The sequence below is a fragment of the Rhinatrema bivittatum genome, chromosome 3 (assembly GCF_901001135.1).
Source record: "Rhinatrema bivittatum chromosome 3, aRhiBiv1.1, whole genome shotgun sequence".
NCBI classification, from domain to species: domain Eukaryota; kingdom Metazoa; phylum Chordata; class Amphibia; order Gymnophiona; family Rhinatrematidae; genus Rhinatrema; species Rhinatrema bivittatum.
Genome location: NC_042617.1, coordinates 160,047,915 through 160,071,980, shown reverse-complemented (window position 1 = coordinate 160,071,980; position 24,066 = coordinate 160,047,915). Strand labels below are relative to the sequence as shown.

The following is a 24,066-nucleotide window of genomic DNA, read 5'->3' as shown; positions in this document are numbered from 1 at the left end:
AGAGAATATCAGAATTATTACAACATAAACATGTACAATGAGTGGATAAAAATAATCATTGTAGTCCTGCTCTTTTGCTTCACACTTATAAAATGAAGTTCTTTGATTCTTTGTTGTTTAATAAGCATTGGAGATTTTTACTTTACTTCCTGATTTATTAATCGCCTTCTGCTGAAGCGCAAGACTATTTACAATAAAACATATATAAAACAACAATATAAATTTAAAACAAAATGAACTTATTAAAACCCAAAATCAATTTACAAACATAACATAAACATAAATCTTAAAAGATTCCATAAAACTAGAATATAAAATAGGGAAAAGAAATTGAGAACTGTCTAAAATACTAACTAGTAAAAGGTCTGCCTTATTAAGACTGTTTTAAAGGAAGCCCTAAAGGGTATTGAGCATTCTATCAGATGCACCTCGGCTGGAAATGAGTTCCACAACTGTAGAGCTGCTATTTGTTTCCATTAATTTTGCATGCCTCCTGGAGGGGACATCCAAAAAGCCTCTTTACTGTGAAGGTAATAATTGATTGGGGCTATGTTCCTTAGTTATAGTTTTGATATTGAAGTGATTAGGTACGCACAAAAGAGCATGACAAAGGAGCCTGCCCCTTTGTGCCCAAGGAGATGCCAGAAATAAATAAATAGTGATTACTGCCTATCAAACAGATCTCATAACGGAGCCAGCCCATCACATTAAAATTAGCAGATGATGTAGAAGAAACAAAAATCTTCAAAGATCCTCCAAATAAAAGCAAAGAATGAACACAAACCTGATCTATCCAAAATTAACAAATCCCCAATAATTTCCTCCTGCCTAATGCTCTCACGCATTTTATTGAATATCTAATCATTATCAAAGAAAATCCCACTTATTAATGATGTACTAGAAGAACTATATCCCACTATTTTCTGCATTATAGAAACTTGGCTGAAAGGAAATGATAATGTCTTACTAAATCAAATTGATCACCCCAACTATGATATCTTCCACTTCCCAAGACAAAAATTTAAGGTGGAGGTCTATTAATAATCTGCAAAAAGAACTTAAACCACGAAATGTGAAATATCTTTAGACACCAATGGAAGCAATGGGATGGTCACAATTTTTAACCAACCCTATTCTCAAAGCAGGACACATCCTTGACCTAATTTTCGCCAATCAAAATAACTGCATAATCAGTGCTACTACACACAACATAATGCCTTGGTCAGATCACCAACTAATTAAAGCAGAAATAACCCTCATCACCACACAACAAGCAAACCCACAAAATAATCAGTCTTTCACATACAGAAAAAAGGTGGAACCAGAAATACTCGAAGAAACAATAAAAAGCTCATCCTTAAATTTATAGGCAGGTTCCACTTTCACACAAAAAAAAAAAAAATCAGCCTTTTAACTTCACTTCACGAATTCCTCACACCTTATTGAGAGTTTGATCATTCCCTTGTAGGCCACTACGATATATAGGGCAAGATTTTATAACATGCATGCGGGCGTAGATTTGTTTGCGCAACCTGGTGCAAACAAATCTACGCCCGATTTTATAACATGCGCGCGCTGCTGCGCACATGTTATAAAATCCAGGGTCGGCGTGCACAGGAGGGTGCACAATTGTGCACCCTGGGCGCGCCGAACCAAGCAGCCTACCTCCGTTCCCTCCAAGGCCGCTCTGAAATCGGAGCGGCCTCGGCAGGAACTTTTCTTCCGCCCCCCGCCCCGCACCTTCCCCTCCCTTCCCCTATCTAACCCACCCCCAGCCCTAACTAAACCCCCCCTGACCTTTATTGAAGAAGTTACGCCTGCCGGCTCTCCATCCCCCAGCCCGGTGGCTGTTCCAGAGGCCTCTGTCCCGCCCCCGGAACGCCTCCGGGCCGGCACCCCGCCCACGGCCCCACCCCCAGAATGCCCAATTTTTTAAGCCCCGGAACTTACGCGCATCCCGGGGCATGCGCAGGGGGAGACAGGGGTAGGTTTTCGGGGGTTGCGCGTGTATCTTACGTGCACAACCCTTTGAAAATCTACTCCTTAGTGAATACACTCATATATTTAAATGACCCTAATTAGACACATTCCTACTCCCATGGCAACCTAATACTTAGCTAGGAACTGAAAAAATTTGAGATGAAGGCAGCAGTCCTGCAGCAAGAGGGGGGCCTCCCAGACTTTTGCATCGAGTGTCACATGTATGATTTTTTACCCGCTGGTGAGAAGTTGTATGTGTGCATCCGATGCAAAGAGCTCCTGTCTCTCAGAGAATGAGTCTGATCTCTGGAGGCTAGAGTGGCAGACCTGGAGGAGCTGAGGCAGACAGAGAGGTATATAGATGAGACCTTCAGGGACATAGTAGCCAAGTCTCAACTTATGACTGGCAGCCCTGGTGCTGCCTTGGAGGAAGAAGGTCTCATGATCGGAGAGCATCAACCTGGTGTAGCAGGAAAGGATCCTGTAGCAAAGACCTGCTCTCCAGATGGTGCATTGTCCTCTCGCACCGAGGATGTGTCTCCCATGGCTGTTGCCCAGGAGGGAAGGGTTAGGTTGGCCGTCATAGTTGCTGACTGGATTATTAGGAATGTAGACAGCTGGGTGGCTGCTGGGCGTGAGGATTGCCTGGTAACATGCCTACCTGGTGCAAAGGTAGCGGACTTCACGTGTTACCTAGATAGGAGTTTAGACAGTGCTGGGGAGGAGCCGGCTATCGTGGTACATGTAGCACCAACGGCATAGGAAAATGTGGGAGAGAGGTTCTGGAAGCCAAATTTAACTTCTTAGGTAGAAAGCTGAAATCCAGAACCTCCAGTGTAGCATTCTCTGAAATGCTCCCTGTTCCACATGCAACTCCCCAGAGGCAAGCAGAGCTCCAGAATCTTAATGCGTGGATGATACAATGGTGCAAGGAATATGGTTTCAGTTTTGTAAGGAACTGGGGAACCTTTTGGGGAAGGGGGGGAATCTTTTCTGAAGGGATAGGCTCTACCTTAACCAGGGTAGAACCAAGCTGCTGGTGCAAACCTTTAAAAAGGAGATAGAGCAGCTTTTAAACTAGAACAAAGGGGAAAGCCGACAGTCATTTGGCAGCACATGGTTCGGAGGGAGGTATTTTCAAAGGATACTAATGATGCATTAGAATTAGGGCATCCCAACAGTGAGGCTCCATTAATAAGAAAAGTAATCCAAGTGCCTGTAATTAATAATTCACCTGAACTAAAAGATTCCAATTTATCCCTATCAATTAGAAAACAGAATGAAAATACAAAAAGCACACTTTCAAATGTTTGTATGCTAATGCCAAAAGTCTAAAAAGTAAAATGAGAGAATTAGAATGTATAGCAGTGAATGATGACATAGACTTACTTGGCATCTCAGAGACATGGTGGAAGGAGGATAAACAATGGGACAGTGCTATACTGGGGTAAAAATTATATCGCAATGACAGAGAGGAACATCTGGGAGGCGGGGTAGCGCTTTATGTTCAGGATGGCATAGAGTCCAACGAGTTAAAGATCCTGCATGAGACTAAATGCACAATCAAATCTTTATGGGTAGAAATCCCTTGTGTTTTGGAGAAAAGTATAGTGAGTATACTATTATACATGTTGCACTGGTGGTGGACCCTTGGCCCAAGTTGGCGTTGGTGCTACCCGTAAGGCAAGCCCCAAGGGTCCGCACCATCAAGATGTGGAGCTGACTAGGAGAAGGAGGCCAACTGGAGCTTTGCCAATACCAGCCCTCGTTCCCCGCAGGTTGAGCTCTTGGGTGCTGGGGCTGGCTGGTCTTAGGCAGGTCTCCATGTGATGACTCCCAGTAGATGAGGTGCAAGGGTTGCTGGGAGCCAGCAGAAGTATCAAGGAACCGACATAGGTCCGGACGAGGCAGGGATCCAGAGACCCGGGCACCAATAGGAACAGGGTGAAGGCAGAGGGCACCCAAGTAATAGAGTCCGAAGCCTGAAGTCCATGTCCAAGTAGATACCAAAGGCATAGTCAAGGCAAGTTGGGGTTAGGGCAGGCGGCTGAGCAAGACAAGGTACTGAGTCAGAGCAGGGCAAGGGTCAAAGCCAGAGAGTCAGTCCAGAGCGTAGTCCAAAGTAGCAAGGGTCAAGCCAAAGAATTAGTCCTGAGCATGGTTCAACGTAGCAAGGATCAAAGCCAGAGAATGAATTCTGAGCGTGGTCCAACATAGCAAGGGTCAAAGCCAGAGAATCAGACCAAGGTACAAGTCAGGATCAGGAATCAGGAACGGAGTCAGGATCAGGAACCTGAAACGATGGGCAACTAGCACACGAACAAACATGGAGACCTGTTAGCCAAGGCAAGGAACTAGTGGCAGGACCCTGCCTTAAATAGCAGGGCCTGATGATGTCATCATCCAGGGCCATGGGCTAGTTTCCTGCCGCGGACCCTGAAAGGTATGAGAGGCGTGCAACTAAGCCACAGCCCACAGGAGGCCGGACGATGGCGGGTCTCCCACGGGGAGACCCGCCGGGAGCTGAAAAGGTCTGCAGAGAAGTCAGGAACAGCCGAGGAGGCAGTAGGTTCTCGGGGGCATAGGCGGCTGCCCACAGCTGCGAGCGAGGATGGTCCTCCAGCTGCAAGGGTGAGTAGTCCCGGTCGCAGGCCTACCATGGAAGGGACATGCAACAATACTACAGTCCATCTGGACAAGATGGTGAGACGAACAGTGAAATGCTAAGAGAAATAAGGGAAGCTAACTAAATTGGCAGTGCAGTAATAATGGGAGATTTCAATTACCACAATGATATCTATAACGATTAGTCCAGCATACAACGAAACAGCAATAAACCTATAATAAATCACATTGTATTAATTCCGTTTTTACTTTTTGTGAATATGTAATTCAATGTTGTCTTATTTTTATATGAACTTATTGGACCTTCATACTACCCGCAGTTTGCAAGTATGTAACTTGTAATTTTTACCGCTGCGGGATTTTTTTTTAATCATCGGTCCAAGATATATAAAAAATGTTTTATTATATATCTGTTTGCCAAAACTTTTTCTTTGCTTTTTTAAATGTTTTTTTTATTAAAAATGTGGAATTTGTACTTCCCTTAAACGGCGCTATTGCGCTTCAAAATCCCAAGTCCAGGGTTGGTGAAAAGATGCAAGTCCGTGTCCACGTTTCGTGGGCTGCTGCTTCAGGGACTGCACTGCACGATTCACGGTGTAAGATATTCTCCAGTTAGTACTCATCAGAAGAGTCACTATAATTCCACATAGCTTTCCTCTTGTCGGCAAACCGCGGGTAGTATGAAGGTCCAATAAGTTCATATAAAATAAGACAACTTTGAATTACATATTCACAAAAAGTAAAAATTGAATTAATACAACGTGATTTATTATAGATTTCAATTAACCCAATATTGATTGGGTAAATATAACATCAGGACATTCTAGAGAGATAAATTCCTGGATGGAATAAATGACAGTTTTATGAGCAATTGGTTCTGGAACCAATGAGAGAGGGAGCCATTTTAGATCTAATTCTCAGTGGAGCACAGGATTTGGTGAGCGAGGTAACGGTGGTGGGGCCGCTTGGGAATAGTGATCATAATATGATCAAATTTGAATTAATGACAGGAAGGGGGACAGTAAGTAAACCTATGTCTCTAGCGCTAAACTTTCAAAAGAGAAACTTTGAGAAAATGAGAAAAATTTAAAAAAGTGAACAGCTACAAAGGTAAAAAGTGTGCAAGAAGTGTGGACATTGTTAAAAAATACCATCCTAGAAACAAACGATTGAAACCATTACTAAATCCCTCTGACTTCAGATTAGTACTCCAACTTCTAATTTTTGCTAACATTGACTACTGCAATTCTCTACTACTAGGCTTATCATCCTCCACCATACGTCCTTCTCCTAATTCTACAGAAAACTGCAGCCAGAATTCTAAAAGGATCCAAGAAACATGACCATATAATACCGATCCTAATATCCTTACACTGGTTACCGGTTAAATATTGAATCTAATACAAAGTCTTATGCATTCTTCACAAAATCATATATGGTGAACAAACTGACTGGCTTAATGCCGCTATTAGGATTCACACTCCATAATGCAATCTCCATTCTCCTAATAAAGGTCTCCTAAATATTCCCTCTGTCCATTCAGCACACCTCTCTCAAGTAAGAGATCGGGCATTACCATTAGCAGGACCGAGAGCTTGAATTCCCTCCCAATAGAGACATGGCTTCAACCAGATCTAAAAGTATTCAGAAAGGAGGTAAAGATGTGGCTTTTTACAAAGACCTATCAGGATCCAACGTTATACTTTTTATAACCTGTTTAAAGAGCTTTTGTGTTTCAGTCCTGACTTTATGACTATGTTATCCAGTCACGCTTTTATTAAATACAGCTGCCTCTAGTATTTTATTTTCCTTGATCTTATTATCTTTTATTTTATTCAATTAATCATGTATTTTTATTCTCCATTTTATTATTACACTCTGTTATCTTTACTATTTATTGTAAAACTCTGTAAACCGTTGTGATGGTTCCCGAACGAAGGTATATAAAAGTTATTAAATAAATAAATAATAAATATTAACCAAGTTGACTTAGAAAATAGTCACTGCTATTACTAGCATCAGTAGCGTGGGATATACTTAGTTTTTGGGTACTTGCCAGGTACTTGTAGCCTAGATTGGCCACTGTTGGAAACATAGCAAGTTCTTATGTTCTTAAAGTAAAATAAATGAGTTAAAAAATGATAATGCCTCCTTATCCTTTGACTCTTGGGACAAAATCATTAACGAAATAGCGGATACCCTATGCCCAATCCAGAAGAAAACATTCCAAAAGGAAAATATTACAATGCAACAAAAGAAACCTTGTTATAACAGGGAGCTAAGACATAATAAGCTTATTCTGAGAAAATCTGAAAGGCAATAGTGGAAATGCCAGTCCACGATATCTCTAGAAAAATACAAATCCCTATTAACAAAATACCGTGAACAAATCAATAAAGCAAAAAAGGAATACTACGCAAAATAGATTAATGGGGCTGGATTTTAAGACCTACGCGTGGGCGTAGATTTGTGCGCGCATCCTGGCGCGCACAAATCTATGCCTGATTTTATAACATGCGTGCCTCTGGCCACGCCCCAGACCGCCCCCACCCCGCCCATTTTTTCAAGCCCCAGGACATACGCGCATCCCAGGGCTCACGGGCCAGCTGTAAGCAGGCATTTACCTTCGCGACCCGGAGGCCACTGATGTTTCCTCTCTTCACTGCGGCAGGGAGCCGCGGACTTCGGTGCTTCCCAGGCCGGCAGGAGCCGCCGCCAACTTCAGTTCAGCTTCGCGGCATGGAGGCCAAAGTCCCCGATGTCCCTTGCGGCTGGAGCTGCCCTTCAGTCCGTCTTCAGCAGCCTGGATGTTGCTGCTATCATCGGGGCCTGCTCGGAGGCCCCGCTTTCCCTGCACTGCTCAGCGGCAGCATGGCCGCTGACCATGGTGCTGCATTTTCTGCTTCCTAAGGCACGGGCCGCACCTCCTTCAGAGATTTAAAGTGCCCACGGCTGAATATACACTTGGCCCCACCTGGATTCCCCCCTGGATGTCTCCTGATCTTCAGCCCTATATAAGGGCTAGCTTCCAGACCTTAGTTACCTTCGCAAGGAGTTAGTCTCTTCTATTGACTTCTCGTCTTCGCTCCTGCTGGTATTTCCTTTTCTTCGTGGGATCCCTCATTGTCCTTCATGTTCCTGGTCTCTTCTGGATATCCCTCATCGTCTCTTGATGTTTCGTGGTCTTCCTGATGTTCCTTCATGATGCCTCGTCTCCGCTACTGCTTCCTGGACCCTTGGTTCCTCATTGCTATCTCTTCTGGCGTGTCTTAGCGTGTCTCGTTACCTCGTAGTATGAGCCTATCTTCTCATCTGCAGCGCAAGCCTCCGGAGGGTCATCCTCGCCTGAAGCCAAGTCTTGCCCTGGTCCCGTGTCTCATGCCTGAAGCCAAGTCTCGTCTTGGTCTCCGTCTCATGTTTAAAGTCAAGTCTCGTCTTGGTCCCTTATCCTGAATCTTGTCTCGGCCCTCGGATGTTCTTGTGGCTGCCCTGTCCATGCCTAAAACTCTGACTGAACTTGCTGTGTTTCAGCGTGGTCCATGGCCAGCCATGGGCAGCTGTGTAGGGCGCGTCTCGGTGCAGGCTTCTACTGAATCTTCGCCATGTTTTGGCTTCATCTGCTATGTATTCGTCTGGAGTCTGCTTTGCACTCAAGCGTGGTCCGTGACCAGTCCAGTAGGTCCGCCCTGTGGTGGGCTGTGTAGGGCGTGCTGCATCGCAGCCTCAACCTAGAACTAGACTTTGTTCCTGAACCTTGATCCTGAGTCTTCGTGCTCAAGCTTCTTGTCTGAGTCTTCACGTCCCAAGCTTCTCGTCTGTGTCTTCACGTCTCCAAGTTCCTCGTCTTGAGTCTTCATGTTCCAGAGCCTTCATCTGCCCTCATCTCCTGTCTGGCCTGCTGCCTTTGCCGTTCCCAGCGGCAGGTCCAAAAGGGCTTGGAGTAGTCGGAGGACCACTCAGAGACCAACCTTGCGTGGTTGGTCTCACTCAGGCTGTGCAGGTCAGCAGGGGTCTGGGCTTGGTTTCAGCTCAGACATGTCTCACTAGCCTTGGTACCGCCTTGGAACCCTCTGAGGTTGTGCCGTGCCGCGCGCATGTTATAAATTCCATGATCGTCGCGCGCAAGGGGGTGCACACTTGTGCACCTTGCGTGCGCAGAGTCCTAGGGGAGCCCCGATGGCTTTCCACGTTCTCTCCGAGGTCCGGGGCAGGCATAGGTTGACCTCCCCGCCCCTTTTTTCAAGCCCTGGGACATACGCGCGTCCCGGGGCTTGCACATGTCGCCGGGCCTATGCAAAATAGGAGCGGGTTTCAAAGAGTTACGCACTTATATTACGCGTGTAACCCTTTTTTTTTTTTTTTCTATTTATAGCTTTTATTGGCAGGAAACAAGACAGAAATGCACCAGGTACATAATAAATGCAACCATAATAGAACAAAGATACGCATGTACAGCATAACTGAAAGCCATTTTACCCAAATATACCCCCGAGAAACCCCCCGCCCCTCCCCGTAGAGGTAGCTGATATATAACATATGGACACTTGGTATCGCGTGTAACCCTTTTAAAATCCGCCCCACAATATGTGATTGTTGACCAAGAATAGGAATGCTGATATTGTAAACCACCTTGATCTTCATTTGGAACAACAATATATAGGAGGAGGAATAGCCTAGTGGTTAGAGCAGTGGACTATGAACCAGGAGACCAGGGTTCAAGTCCTGCTGTCACTCCTTGTGACCTTGGGCAAGTCACTTTACCCTCCATTGCCTCAGGTACAAACTTAGATTGTAAGCCCTCTGGGGATAGAAAAATACCTACAGTACCTGAATGTAAACCAGTGTGATATCTTGATTGAGATCAAATGTCAGTATATAAAAAAAAAATAATAAATATAAAATGCCTAAATAAATAACACTTGAATGCACAGAAATTGAAGGTTAGCAAACAATAACAAAAGAAATAATTAAGATGACTTAATACACGTTGAGGTCAAAGGCATTTATCTGGATACATTTTAGGCTAATTTAGGGACATTTGAGGGGTATTCTGGGAAGGAGCAAAGATAGCCAAATATCAGTTAGTTAAATTAGCTATTCAGCTGTGTCCAGATGTCCGTGGCAGAAGGTTTAAACTACCCAGGAACCTGTTCCCAGAATCTTAAACTTAACCATCTATATTCAAAGAATGAAGCTGGTTAAGCTATTGTTTTAAAAAAACAAAACAAAAAGAAGAAGAACAAAAAAGAAGCTGGTGCAAGGGCCTCCTTGATCTTTTATCCAGGTCTCGATACATGACGCCACTCTGTTTGCATAAGCTACCAACTTAGTGGTAAAGCTTCACAACCAACATGGCTGTCAGAGTTATGTGGAATGTGCTGGAAGCCAGTCACAAGATCTGAGCTCCTGGCCCAATTTTAAAGGTTTGGGGTGGGGGGGCGATAGCGAGGAATGGGCATTTCTAGTCTAGTTGGGAGAGAAAGGGAGATTTAAAAAACTGAAGCAATAAGTATTTTTTATTTGTAAAGTTGGGGTGGTAGGGAGATTCAGAAGGCTTATCAGACTTTTGCTTCTTAAAGAGAAGACCATGTAGGTTACATAGGAACTAGAGTTGTGCTTCGGGTAAAACTTTTGTGTCGGGCTTCGTTTTGGACCCCACCCCCGCGGAAATTTTGTTTTTCCCACGGTTTTCGGGTTAGTATGCACTAACTCAAAAATGAATTTTTTATGAACTTTCGGAAAAAATTCTATCGTTTTGCAGTTCTCCCAAACAATTCCGAATTAGGCAATTTCACTGAAATTTCACTGAAATTGCCTAAGTCGGGAAAAACCATTACACATCCCTAATAGGAACAGGACAGCAGAAAAAGACGATTACACATCCCTAATAGGAACAGGACAGCAGAAAAAGACCATTATGGCCTATCTAGTCTGCCCAACCATACCAGCTACTCCAAAATCCTTTCTCTCATCACATTCCATGCAGCATCATGATGACAGAAGGGATTTTGGAAATGGCAATAAAGGACCTTTTGATCTTGTCTCCTCTCTTTTATGGTATATTTTTCATGGTCTCATGCATTTGCTTCTCTTAAGCAAATTTGACTCTGAGTTTTTAGGCACATCTATTGTTGCTTTAGTTATTGGTAGTGCAATGAATGTGTAATTATTTAAATGTCATAAGTTTTGGAAAATTGTTAGGGGGTCATTTTCAAAAGCGATCGCGCTCGAAAAGGGACTGTTCGCACCCGATCACTAAGTCGGGGCGGAGTCGGCCCCGGAAGAGAAGGAGTCAGGGCGGCACCGGGGCCAATGCTGCGGACACATCGCTGGCGGCGAAAGGTAAGGACCCTTATCGCCGCCAGTTTCGCGCCGAATAACTACACCTTTTATGGTGCAGTTATTCGGTGCGAAAGCCGGCAGCCAGCGCATTGCAGTGGTGCGATGGCTGCCGGCTTTCGCAGGCCCTCCCCCCCGTTACCACCAGATTTTCTAAGGTCATAGACCTTAGAAAATCCAGGCCTTAGTTGTGTAATGTGAGAAACTTATTTTACTTAATCTAGCTGCTGGGATATTTTTTTTCTCACTTAATATTCTTTGTTTTTAAGACACTGATGAATGTCAAGATCCGAGTAGCTGTATTGATGGCCAATGTATCAACACAGACGGGTCTTACAATTGTTTCTGCACTCACCCCATGGTTCTGGATGTCTCAGGAAAAAGATGTGTCAAACCTTCAGAAACAAGTGGTATGTTTCATTGTACATGATATACATGCAAGACAGAATCTGGCAAAATCTGAACCGTTAAGTTATAGTTTCATAATGAGTTTATCTTACTCTTTAAAGCTTATGGGTGTTGTACAATGATATAAAATCAATCAAAGGTATTTTTATTCACCTAAATATTTCTGCAGTATCAGTATCTCATAATGAATACACCCCAGGATTTTAAATTATAGTTTCTTTTAAGTGGAATCATTTGAGTATCCATACATCTGAATATACATGACATCTGACTATCCATTGTTGAAATATGTGAGTTCAGGGTCAAGGAGATGATGGGAAGAGGTGAGGAGAGTGATTTAGGGGAATGGTGAACACGGGGTCAGGAAGAGGGTAAGGAGCAGAGGGGAACAGGGAGATGGTAGACAGGCAGGGGGTCAGGATGTCGGGCAAGAGAGGCAGAGGGGGTTGTCAGGAAGGTGCTGGGCAGAGGGTGAGGGGTCTTCTGGGATGAGAGGAGGCGTCATCTTTAGCCTTAATCCAGACCCAGGATCAACAGTATCTGGAAGAGAATAGGGTAGGAGCAGAGGGAAGAACAGGGTCGAACTACAGATTCCAGCTCCATGGGGCTTCCAGTTCAGTTTTTATCTGCCTATTTCTAGTTTTTAGTCCCTTATTCTGTATTTGGTGAGGGTTTGTTTGTTTTCTCTGTGACTGAGGTGAGGGATTCTGCTAGTAATCAGTTTCTGTGTAGGTGTCTAGCAGTCTGGCTTGTTCTGTTTATAATATTTGCAGTGCTGCTTTTTCCTAAGTAGGGTTATTGTTGTTTGAGTCCTGGAAGTTAGTGCAGTTTTGGTATGGCAGCTTTGCCTCCTGAGGTAAACCATATTCTTGGCAAGCTTTGATAGCTTTTATTGGATCTATCTAAGAAATATTAAAAATATTGTTATGTAAAAAATATTGTTACATGAGTTATTGAGATCATAGAGATCTTGACTTAAGATGTGAATGTCTCTTATGTGATATCTGAAGATGTGACCTATGTGATTTCAAAAGCTTGTACACAATATTTGTAGATAATTTGTATGCTGGTAATAGTAAAAGGTTTCAGAATCTGCCAAGAATATTATGACTGGAATGGAATTATCTAAAGAGAGGTGGTAAGGAGTTAAATAATTGTGAGGAAAGAAAGGAGGGCCTCGCCAACTGGAAAAGAGTTTGTGAGAGACCCTTTATAAGAAACTGGCAGCACATTATTGATAGTGTAAGAGTCCACCAGAATGCCACATTCCCCTTGACATTTGCCGTGTGATTGACGTACAGTATAGGCCAGCAAGAACTCCGGGTACACTCTGTACTGTGTTTTTTTTTACATGATCCTTTTGGGAAGAGGGGGCTGCTTTATGATTGTTTAATTATCAAAATGTCAGGGTGGGGAGTCTTTATTTATTTATATATATATATATATTTTTTTTTTTTATGTACCTAACAATGGCCTGGCTTTTCTAAGGTCGCAGACCTTAGAGAATCCGGCAGTAACAGGGGGCAGGCCTGCGAAAGCCGGCAGCGATCGCACCGCCACGTGGCAATCGCTGCCGGCTTTTGCACCCAATAGTGCCATCGTAAAAGGTGGTGCTATTGGGCGCGCTACTGGCAGCGATAAGGTGTCCTACCTTTTCGCTGTCAGCGAAGTTGTCGCGGAGTCTGCCCTGATGCCACCCCGACTCCTCCCCTTCCGGTGCGGACTCCGCCCCGATTTAGCTATCGCACGCGATCCCTTTAGAAAATGACCCCCAATGCCTCCGTAGACAGGAAAAGCAGAAAAAGGATGCTAAATTGATATTAGAATGTTAAATGTAATAGACCACCTTGCCCCTGCCGGCCCCACCACCCTCGCCCAGCCTCATTTGGTGTCCAGTTACTGTCCATGGAAAAATTAGCCTAAGAATGACATTCATCCTGCTAACTTTAGCTAGATAACTTCTCCGATTGCCGGCTTACTGCATATTGGTCTTATAAAAGTAACACTTCACATAAAAGGGAACCAAACTGCAATACATTTGTCCTGCTTATCAAGTCATTCAGCCTGCTAAAATGCTGCTGTATCCTGAGCCTTCATCATCCAGCCGGAACTAAATGTAAGCCAGATTTAGACAGGATGAAGAAAAACTCAATTTGTAGTATTCTTTATATTTAAAAAAACAGATGTTAATTATTTGATCAGAAGAAATTTACTTAGTGACTTCTGACCCAGGAAGTTTGAGGGAGAGAGAGAGGAAGAAGAGGGAAACACATGGTGGGGGGAGGGGAATTCTTCAATATATTACGTATGCTCAAAATTGAATTAAAACAAATAATATGGTGCTTCTATTATTAAAACCTATATATTGTGAAACAGAACTGTACAAAAGGACTAAGGACTTCAGGTCGTTTATGGAAATAAACAGTCACAAAAGCCTAACTCCCCTGCAGGTTACATTGGAAGAGTCCAGCACAGCTTACATGTGCATCCAAAGAAAATCCACTCTCAATTAGAAATAAGGAAAAATTCCAGTAGAATACAATCAATAGGAGAAGTATTTCTCTTATTAATTTCATATCTGCTACATTATGGCTACCAATGTTAAGTATTTTAGACCTGGTCTCTTCCCACAGATCTGGAATGAGAAATAAAAATGAATCATCCTCTCTATCTAATAACAGTACAGTAAAGCAACAGATTAAAGACGTTTAAGAAATGGCGCTAAATAGGAATTTTCCAGGCAGCTGTGGGACTGCAGTAGCTAGAGCTGCTGTCAGATTGGTTAAACATCTGGAGTGCTAGATATTTGATTGATAGATCAGTGCAAGAACTGATTAGTCTGCAAAATTAATCTAAAAAGAGCAGTAATAGGATCGCAAAATGTATTTGCTTTTCAAGTAAACAAATTTAGAATGTAACAAAATATCACAGAAAGGCCTTTAGTACTTCAGAAGAGCCTTAAAATATGGTTTTAAACAGTGCTAAACGTTATCCTTTCAGTTTTCTGCATTCTGCCTCAGACTTAATCTTCGTAGATTTATATTTTCTTAATTACTTGCCAATAGAACTGAAATTCATTCAGCATGTAACACAATAGTGATCTCCCTCTTCTACCGTTGCCAACATTTTTTAAATAATCCAAGCTGATGGGAATCAAGAATATTTTTATACAATTAAAATTAAAATCAGTGGAAAAATGTTCCGTTTCTCTGCATCAATGTAACATAAATTAGGACTTTTGCAGTGGTTTTATTTTTAATAATATCCTTGGACTATGAACTGTTTTAGCCAACAGCTAGAATGTCTAGTAACAACTTCAGTAAATTGGGCAGAAAATGACTGTATAGTCTGCAGCTTGTTTTTTCTCACAATTCAACCAATGCTATCATTTATTGTGATAGTACCTTTGTAGTAATAATCACAGTGCTAGCTTTAAAGCATGCATTTCACCCACTTGGTATTTTGGCAAAAAGAATCCATCCTTTGTTAGCTGGCCAAAGTTTTAAAATATTGATTTGTTTTGTAAACATTTTCTGACTATATTTATACTCCTCTAGCTCAAAAAAACAGTTTGAAAACATATATCCACCATGATAAAGCAGAACCCAAAGCAAATTACTATTGGTATTTAATTTTTATGTGTGGGGATTTTAGAAAAATGAGGGTTTAAATGCACTTTGTTTCCAAATTCTGACCCACTGTCAGCATGGAAAAGCCACAAAGATTGCTATGGGTATCAGTATTCCTGGTATGTTGTTGCTAACTTTAGAACAGGTCTATGTTATTGGCAGACATAGCTGGATAAGTTAAATCAGCTCCTCCCAGTTATGCCCCCGGAACGACCCTAACTTATCTGGCCAAATTTTAGTTGGCTGATAACATATCCAGCTAGAATTTAGCCATGTAAGTGCCCAAATATTCATTTAGCTGGATAATCTTTGAGTTATCCGGCTAAATGCTTCTAAATATGGACCTCAAAATATCTATTTCCCTAATGTGCATCAAAATTAGTGGGCCAGATTGTAAAAAAAAAAGCAAATTCTAAAACAGTAGGCTCCTATATTGCAATTTTTTGATTACGAATCATGAAAATTGGACCAAACCCTCTCTAGTTTATAAATATATCTTTTAAAATAAAATATGTAGTGTAACTAATATTGTACTGCTCTGTCTTGGTAAATAAATGTAAATTTACTTTTTGGGAAAAAGGTAAAGCTAGTTACCACTAAAAACAAAGAATAATTTTTTTAATTACCGTACTTTGCACCCACATAAAACCAATGTATTTCACCTCAACATAATATTATCCTGTCCATTAATTCAAAGTTGCTGCTAATAAAAAAAAAATATAATAGAGATCAAGATGGCTGCCTATATGTGAGGACGTGCAGACCGCAGCTCCTGACCATTGGTAATTTCCTTGAAAACCCTTACCGAGCAAACCTTAGATTTTTTTCCTCAACGAAGAATTTCCTAACATGCCGCATACTAAGAGGAAAGCTCGGGTAAGGGATATTTCCTCCACACCCGAGTCTGTGAGGCAAATTAAGATCGATGAAGCCTTTGCAAGAACGCCATCAAACCCGGAAGTAGTCGTCGCTGGGGCAGGCATGGAGCAGCTGCCGAGCCCCCTGACGTTTGAGACCTCTTTGAGCCTGGGTTATCCAACAGCTCCTGACCCACCAATGATACCATCGAATCCCGCGGATATGTTTGGGAAATCCGCGTTGGCAATATGTGGTAACCAGAGAGGAGAGGATGATTCCCCCTCGGAGAACCCGATAGAAGAGGGTTCCAGGAACCACGAAAATCTGGCTCGACATCGCCCGGAAGATCTGAAGAAGAGTGGCGAAGGCCTTATGGAGGTAGGACTCGTAATGAGTAATATTGCTCTTCTTAAACCCACCTCAGTTTTAGTGCCTTCGTTAGAGGAAATAAAAAATATTCTGTTGGTAATGCAGAAATCTATAAATACACTAACAGTCACTGTCAAGGAAGCTATGAATAAAACGTCTGAATTAGAAGGGACGATGATAGAGGTTGAAAAAAGAACAACTACTTTAGAAGGGAAAGTGGAAAAAATAGAAGAGATACAAACAAATCTAATAAGATCGGAGAAGATGTTTGTGAACAAAATGGAGTTTCAAGAGAACCAAGCTAAAAGAGCAAATTTACGTTTTTTGGATTTTCCTAAAACCAAGTTACAATCTCCTGTGGACCTTTTGAAAAGTTATTTTGTGAATATCTTAAAATACTCTCTGGAAAAAATCCCTGTTATCACAACAGCTTACTATCAGGAACAGCGTTCTAATTTGGGTGAAAATTCTAACCAACAACAAGAAAGGCAAGGGGAAGAAACTTTAGATCTATCAGACTTTTTGGAAAAATCATTCGAAATGAATATTACTTTAAGAGCAACTTTATTGGTACAGTTTTCTTCAAGAATTGACAGAGACGAAGTACTAAAACAGTACTTTAGATTTCAAAAATTAAAATTCTTTGGTCAACCAATTCGTGTTTTCCCAGACATAGCGAGGGTGACGCAAATAAAATGAAAGAAATTCTTGGAAATGCAAACTGAGGTGGTACAAAGAGGAGCACGGTTTGTGCTGCGATTTCCATGTCGTTGTTTTTTATATTGTGGGGATGTAAAATATATATTTACTGACCTTGTGCAATTGCGCAGCTATCTCGATTCCTCAAAGTGAACCTAGTATGAATCCAAAGGTTGTTGGAAAAAAAAAAAGAGAATTTGGCGTTAATCACAATATACAGCATATTGTTCTGTTTAAGAGATTTCCTTTATTCACTGCTCTGTTCACCCTTGATCTCCCATATTTCTTTTAAATTATTGTTTCAGGGGTGGATTTTAAGAGCCCTGCTCGCGTAAATCCGCCCCATAGGCCTGCCGGCACGCGCAGAGCCCCGGGACTCGCGTAAGTCCCGGGGTTTTTCGAGGGGGCGTGTCGGGGGCGGGGCCGATCAGTGCGGCGTTTTGGGGGCGGGACGCGGCGTTTCGGGGGCGGGCCTGGGGCGTGGTTTCGGCCCGGGGGCGGTCCGGGGACGTGGCCGCGCCCTCCGGAACCACCCCCAGGTCGCGTCTCGGCGCACTAGCGGCCCACTTGCGCGCGGGGATTTACTTCTCCCTCCGGGAGGCGTAAATCCCTGGACGAAGGTAGGGGGGGGGTTTAGATAGGGCCGGGGGGGTGGGTTAGATAGAGGAAGGGAGGAGAAGGTGAGGGGAGGGCGAAAGCAAGTTCCCTCCGAGGCCGCTCCGATTTTGGAGCGGCCTTGGAGGGAACGGAGGCAGGCTGCGCGGCTTGGCGCGCACCGGCTGCACAAAATCGGCAGCCTTGCACGCACCGATCCTGGATTTTAGCAGGTACGCGCGGCTACGCGCGTACCTGCTAAAATCCAGCGTACTTTTGTTTGCGACTGGTGCGCCTACAAAAGTACGCGAACGCGCATTTTTTGTAAATCTACCCCTCAGTGTATGCCTATCCAATTGATGGTCATGTTACATATTGTTATTTTCTTGTGAAATGTATTTCCTTATATTGGAAAAGACATAACATTGGAAAATTTTCTTGTAAACTATGCAAAAATGCAATAAAGAATAAATTAAAAAAAATATATATATATAATAAACCAGACAGCTTGCATTCAAGAAGTAAATAGAAATGAACAAAACTAGATTACTTGCGGGTTATCCATAGATATAAAAATCACCTTTAGAAAGGCAAAATATCCCTTTTTAACCATATGCATCTTTCAGTTGTTCCCATTTTCAGTCAGAGCACATCTCAAGTTAATTGAGTAACCACCTAATCAAAACAATAGCAGTATAAAAGTAATAATTTATGACAGTATCTGTGTTTGGGGAAAAGTAACGTCTTAATACAGAGCACCTGCAAGACATCGGTCAGGTTCAATTATTCAACAGCAGGGCCTCTCAAAGAAAGTGCACTGTTAATCAAATGCTTAAAATATAGCATTAGGAAGTGTTACTGGTCAGGTGCCAGCAAACGTCTAACAAAGATGGCATGTCTCTTTCAGAACAAACAGAAGAAACTGATGTCTACCAGGATCTCTGCTGGCAACATCTGAGTGATGACTTTGTTTGCAGTCGGCCTCTGGTTGGAAAGCAGACGACTTACACAGAATGCTGCTGCTTGTATGGTGAAGCCTGGGGCATGGACTGTGCACTTTGTCCCATGGAAGAATCAGGTAAAAAGCAGCAGCTTTTGCACAGTGGAGAGTCCCATCTGGTCAGCTTATTTATGTGGGGGTCTCCAGGATATTTACAATACATAAAATAGAGTACTGACAAAACATTCCTTTTTGTACCAGAGCTTAAGCATGTCCTGAAAAAAATGAAATAGGGATGGAAGTTTTTTCCCCCAGACTTTACTTTGCTTATCCGCCATTATTCCTTCCAAATTTTTTTTGTGTGTGTGTATGTTTAAATTGGACTTTTAACTAATTTATTTTATTCATTGTTTTTGGATTAGCACTGCAAAGTACTGTAAAATAGTAAATGGGCGTTTGCAATTTGATACCGTTCCTGTACTAGATTGTTTGGAATTGAATCCTCGCTTTTGTTTGCTTTTATAGTATGGGGAAGTTTATTATAGTAGCTAAAATACGTTAGGAAAATTGGCAGCAGTCAGTTTAAAATTTGTGCTGCATTATATAAAATCTTTTTATTGACTATCACCATTCATTTGATGCAAAACAGAGTTTCCCAACATTTTAGGTTCAATATACAAACAGTTGAAGGTAGAGGCGAGTTACTTTAAATCTTTTGGTTTGATCTTGTGTTTTGAAAAAATGGAGTTTCCATTAAAATGACTGAATGAGCAAAGGGGTGTGGAATGTGAGTCAACTATAAAGAGATCATTTCTCCCACAGGTTGCATAAATATCTATCTGCATATACTATGTTTAATTGAAAACGTTTTAGTGAGCACAGACGTGGCAAGTAAAACAGTGGTCTTCCACAGATATTGGCAACCATTCTTTCACCTGAGGTTTTGTTTTCTAGTTTGAGAGCTCATTGCAGAGTCTGAATGTCTAAAGACTTAGCAGTTCAGTAATTTTTTAACATAATAGTCATAACTGTTCACCACTTGCAGCATCAGTTACCAGGAGAAATATTTGGGCTCTCTGATTGGATGGCTAAATTATTCAACATGTTTTCTGTCTGTGACGGTTGAAGTGATGTGGTTAGCTCAGGAGATAGCTTTTATAGATGAGAGTTTTCACCCAAGATTTTCAAGATGTTCCATATTCAGATACCTCAGACATTGACCAGACTTGTAGAACTGGAATTGTATATACAAAAGTTCTAGATCTCCCTAATAGATTTATATGTATTGTCTTGAGAAGAGGAGTTAAAACATTGAAGATGATAAATCATGCAGTTCAAATTTGAATAGACTATGGCAGAAATAGATGATTCTGTGAGAAGTAGTAGCCTGAATGGGAAATGAAAGTGTCAGTAAGGATTTTGGTAATATGATCAGAAAGTAAAGGACTGATTTTGATGGTGATATAGAGAGAGAAATGACATGTTTTAGCAGTGTTTTTTCAGAGAAGCGTAGAGAGTAGTTAAAGATGAGCCCAGGATTACAGAGGATGACAGTGTTAGCCACAGCGATGCAGAAAGGAGGACATGTTGGGTTTAAGGCAGTTTAAGCAGGCTGAAATCTGAGACTGGATTTGAGTTAAAATTATTGTGCAAAGAGATATATCTGAGATTCATCAGCATAAAGATGGTATTGTAAGCTGCAGAAGGAGTTTAGAAACAGAACAGAAGAGGGCCCAGGACAGAGCCATAAGTTATAATGGTGAAGGGGATCCACCAGAGAATATACTAAAAGTGCAATAGCTGAGATATGGGGGAAAAACCCCCAAGATAAAATGGAGTTCTGAAATCCAAGCAAGGACGATGTGTCAAGAAGTAGCTGGTTATAGACAGTGTTGAAAGCAACAAATGGGTCAAAGAGTATGAGGATCAAATAAAAGCCTTTGGGTCTAGGCTATGATGAGGTCACTAGAGACTTTGGCAATGGCTGTCTCCATAGAACATAGATGATGGGCGCTAGATTGAATTGGAACTAGAACAGCTGAAAGAAAATAAAGGCAGTAGAGTAAATAGTATGTTGGATGCAAAAGGGGGGATGGAGATGGGAAGATATGCAGGTAGGGTGCAATAAAGGTTTATGAGGAGTAGCGTGATCACAGCATGTTTTGAAGGCATTGGGATTGGTTGCAGTGGAAAGAACTAAATTGAGATGTGGCAGATGAAAGGGAATGCAGCAAGGGAGATAAAACTAAGGAACTGAGTGAGAATGGAGTAAGTGAGTGGGAATGGGAGTAGTGAGTTTGAGGGGAGAGAATTTGGGTGGTTTCTTCCTCTGCGATTTCAGAAGAGGAACATGTAAGAGCTAAGAAAAGGGGAGAAGAATGAAGTTGGGTGGAGGGAGCCTGGTGGAGAACCTAGTCATGGAAAAATTCTGCCACAGTCTGGATAGAGAATGAAAGGATTGGGGGAGTTGGAGGCAGTTTGAGGAGAGAGGTGAGAGAAGCAAAGTGACAGCAGGGGGTTGGAGGAAAACTTGTTTATCAGATGGACATAGTAGTCTTGCTTGGCAACTGCAATAGCAGATTGGAAGTAGCAAGCATGAATTTGAAATGTAGAAGGTCAGCATGGAAAAGAGATTTCAGCCAGAATTGCTCTGCAGAATGGATGCAATGATATAGGAAACAAAGTCAAATATCACTGCAGATATATCAGAGAAAGGAGGAAGGCCCAAGGTGGTATAGTAAAATTGAAAGGTGACAAGGAGCAATGTGTGGAGTAAGATGAAGAAATAGCAGAAATATGAAATAAATACTTCAGTTCGTAGTTCACTAAAGAAGACCCTGGAGAAGCACCATTGCTGGTTAACAAGACCGTAGATGAAAGTGATGTAGATGCAACACAGTTTACAGAAGAAAATGTATGGGAAGAGCTAGGAAACATGAAAGTGGACAAGGCCATGGGGCCAGATGAGGTACTCCTAGGATACTAAGGGGAGCTCAGATATGCTGGCGGGTCCGCTGAAAGATTTGTTCAGTAGATCCCTGGAAACGGGAGTGGTGCTGCTTGATTGGAGAAGAGGTTTTGGTCCCGCTTCACAGGAATGGCAGCAGATAGGAGGCTGGAAACTACAGACAAGTTAGCCTGACCTCGATGGTGGGAAAATTAATGGAGACTCTGCTGAAGGAAAGAATAGTGAACTATTTACAATCCAGTGGGTTGCTGGACCCAAGGCAGCATGGATCACCTGTGGAAAGTCCTGCCAGTCAAATCTGATTGACCTTTTTGATTGGGCGACTAGAAACTGGAACAAGGAAGAGTGCTCGATGTAATTTACTTGGATTTCAGCAAAGCTTTAGATACAGTCATGCATAGGAGGCTTAAGAATAAAATGAGAAGCTTGGGTGGAGGTGGCAAGATGGTGGCGTGGATTACTAACTGGTTGACTGACGGGAAACAATGTGAAATGTTAAATGGAACCCACTCTGAGAGCACACTGAAAGTGGATTACCACAGGGACTGGTTTTGGGACCAGTTCTGTTCACTATCTTCATGAGCGACATTATGGAGGGGTTAGAAGGAAAAGTTTTCTTTTTTGAAGATAAGATCTGCAACAGTGTGGACATGCCTGCAGGAATAGAAAGAATGAAAAATGATTTAAGAAAACTTGGAGTGGTTGAAGATTTGGCAGCTCCATTTTAATGCCAAGATGTGGAGAGTCAAGCTAACAGAATGTTGGGAATTATTAGAAAGGGAATGGTGAATAAAACGGAAAATGTCATAATGCCTCTATATCACTCCATGGTGAGACCACACCTTGAATATTGTGGACAATTCTGGTCGCCGCATCTCAAAAAAGATATAGTTGTGATGGAGAAGGTACAGAGAACACAACCAAAATGATAAAGGGAATGGAACAGCTCCCCTATGAGGAAAGACTAAAGAGGTTAGGACTTTTCAGCTTGGAGAAGAGACGGCTGAGGGTGGATATGATAGAGGTGTTTAAAATCATGAGAGGTCTAGAACAGGTTAATGTGAATCAGTTATTTACTCTTTTGGATAATAGAAAGACTAGGGGGCACTCCTTGAAGTTAGCATGTGGCATATTTAAAACTAATCGGAGAAAGTTCTTTTTCACTCAATGCACAATTAAACTCTGGAATTTGTTGGCATAGGATGTGGTTAGTGCAGTTAGTGTAGCTGTGTTTAAAAAAAGATTGGATAAGTTCTTGAAGGAGAAGTCCATTACCTGCTATTAATTAAGTTGACTTAGAGAATAGCCACTGCTATTATTAGCAACAGTAGCATGGGATAGACTTAGTTTTTGGGTACTTGCCAGGTTCTTATCGCCTGGACTGGCCACTGTTGGAAACAGGATGCTGGGCTTGATGGACCCTTGGTCTGACCCAGTATGGCATGTTCTTATGGGGTGCAGTAATCCAAGAGAGCTGTATGTGATGAAGGTGCGAAAGACTATCATGTCACGCACCGGAAGAGAGAACTTGAGGTGATTATGTCTAGTGATCTGAAGGCAGTAACTAAAGCCAAAAAGATGCTGGGCTGCACAGAGAGAGGTATAATCAGCAGGAAAGAGAAGTTATAATGTCCTTGTACAGATCATTGGTGAGGCATCACCTGGAGTACTGTGTTCAGTTCTGGAGATCATATCTCAAAAAGGATAGAGACAGGATGGAAATGGTCCATAGGAAGGTGACCAAAATGGTGTGGGGTCTTTTTCAGAAGATCTAAGAGGAGAGGCTGAAGCATCTAAATATATATACCTTGGAGGAGAGGAAGTGCAAGGGCAATATGATACAGACCTTCAGATATCTGACAGGTATAAGCAATGCATAAACTTCAAACCTTTTCCGTTGGAAAGGAAACAGTAGAACTAAGGGTCACAATATGAAACTTCAAGGGGTCAACTCAGAACCAATATCAGGAAATATTTCTTCATGGAAAGGGTGGTGGATGCCTGAAATACCTCCCAAAAGAGGTGGTGAAAATGAGAACAGTTAGTGAATTCAAAAGGGCATGGGACAAACATTGTGAACCTAAAGGCTTGAAGAAAAGGATGGTGTAACATTTATGAATGGGGAAAACCTGAACGGAGCTGCAGTTACTACCCTTAATAGAATGCATGGGAGTAATCTGCAGAGAAAAGCAGTTACTACCCTTAGCAGAATGCATGGGGGTAACCTGCACAGAAAGGCAGTTACTACCCTTAGCAGAATGCATGGGGGTAACCTGCACAGAAAGGCACTTACTACCCTTAGCAGAACTCATGGGGGTAACATGCACAGAAAGGCAGTTACTACCCTTAGCAGAACTCATGGGGGTAACATGCACAGAAAGGCAGTTACTACCCTTAGCAGAATGCATGGGGGTAACGTGCACAGAAAGGCAGTTACTACCCTTAGCAGAATGCATGGGGGTAACGTGCACAGAAAGGCAGTTACTACCCTTAGCAGAATGCATGGGGGTAACATGCACAGAAAGGCACTTACTACCCTTAGCAGAATGCATGGGGGTAACGTGCACAGAAAGGCACTTACTACCCTTAGCAGAACTCATAGGGGTAACGTGCACAGAAAGGCAGTTACTACCCTTAGCAGAATGCATGGGGGTAAC

The 24,066-nt window shown here is 42.4% G+C and overlaps 1 protein-coding gene across 7 annotated transcripts in view; it reads left to right on the top strand.

Annotated features, from left to right (window-relative positions):
- LTBP1 (latent transforming growth factor beta binding protein 1) overlaps window positions 1-24,066 on the top strand; it is a 737,653-nt gene that overhangs the window by 645,474 nt on the left and 68,113 nt on the right. For all 7 annotated transcript variants that reach the window (XM_029593891.1, XM_029593888.1, XM_029593890.1 and 4 more), the window contains 2 exons: window positions 11,214-11,354; window positions 18,409-18,579. In XM_029593891.1, the coding sequence (XP_029449751.1) occupies window positions 11,214-11,354; window positions 18,409-18,579 (312 nt within the window). The remainder of the gene's footprint in view (window positions 1-11,213; window positions 11,355-18,408; window positions 18,580-24,066) is intronic.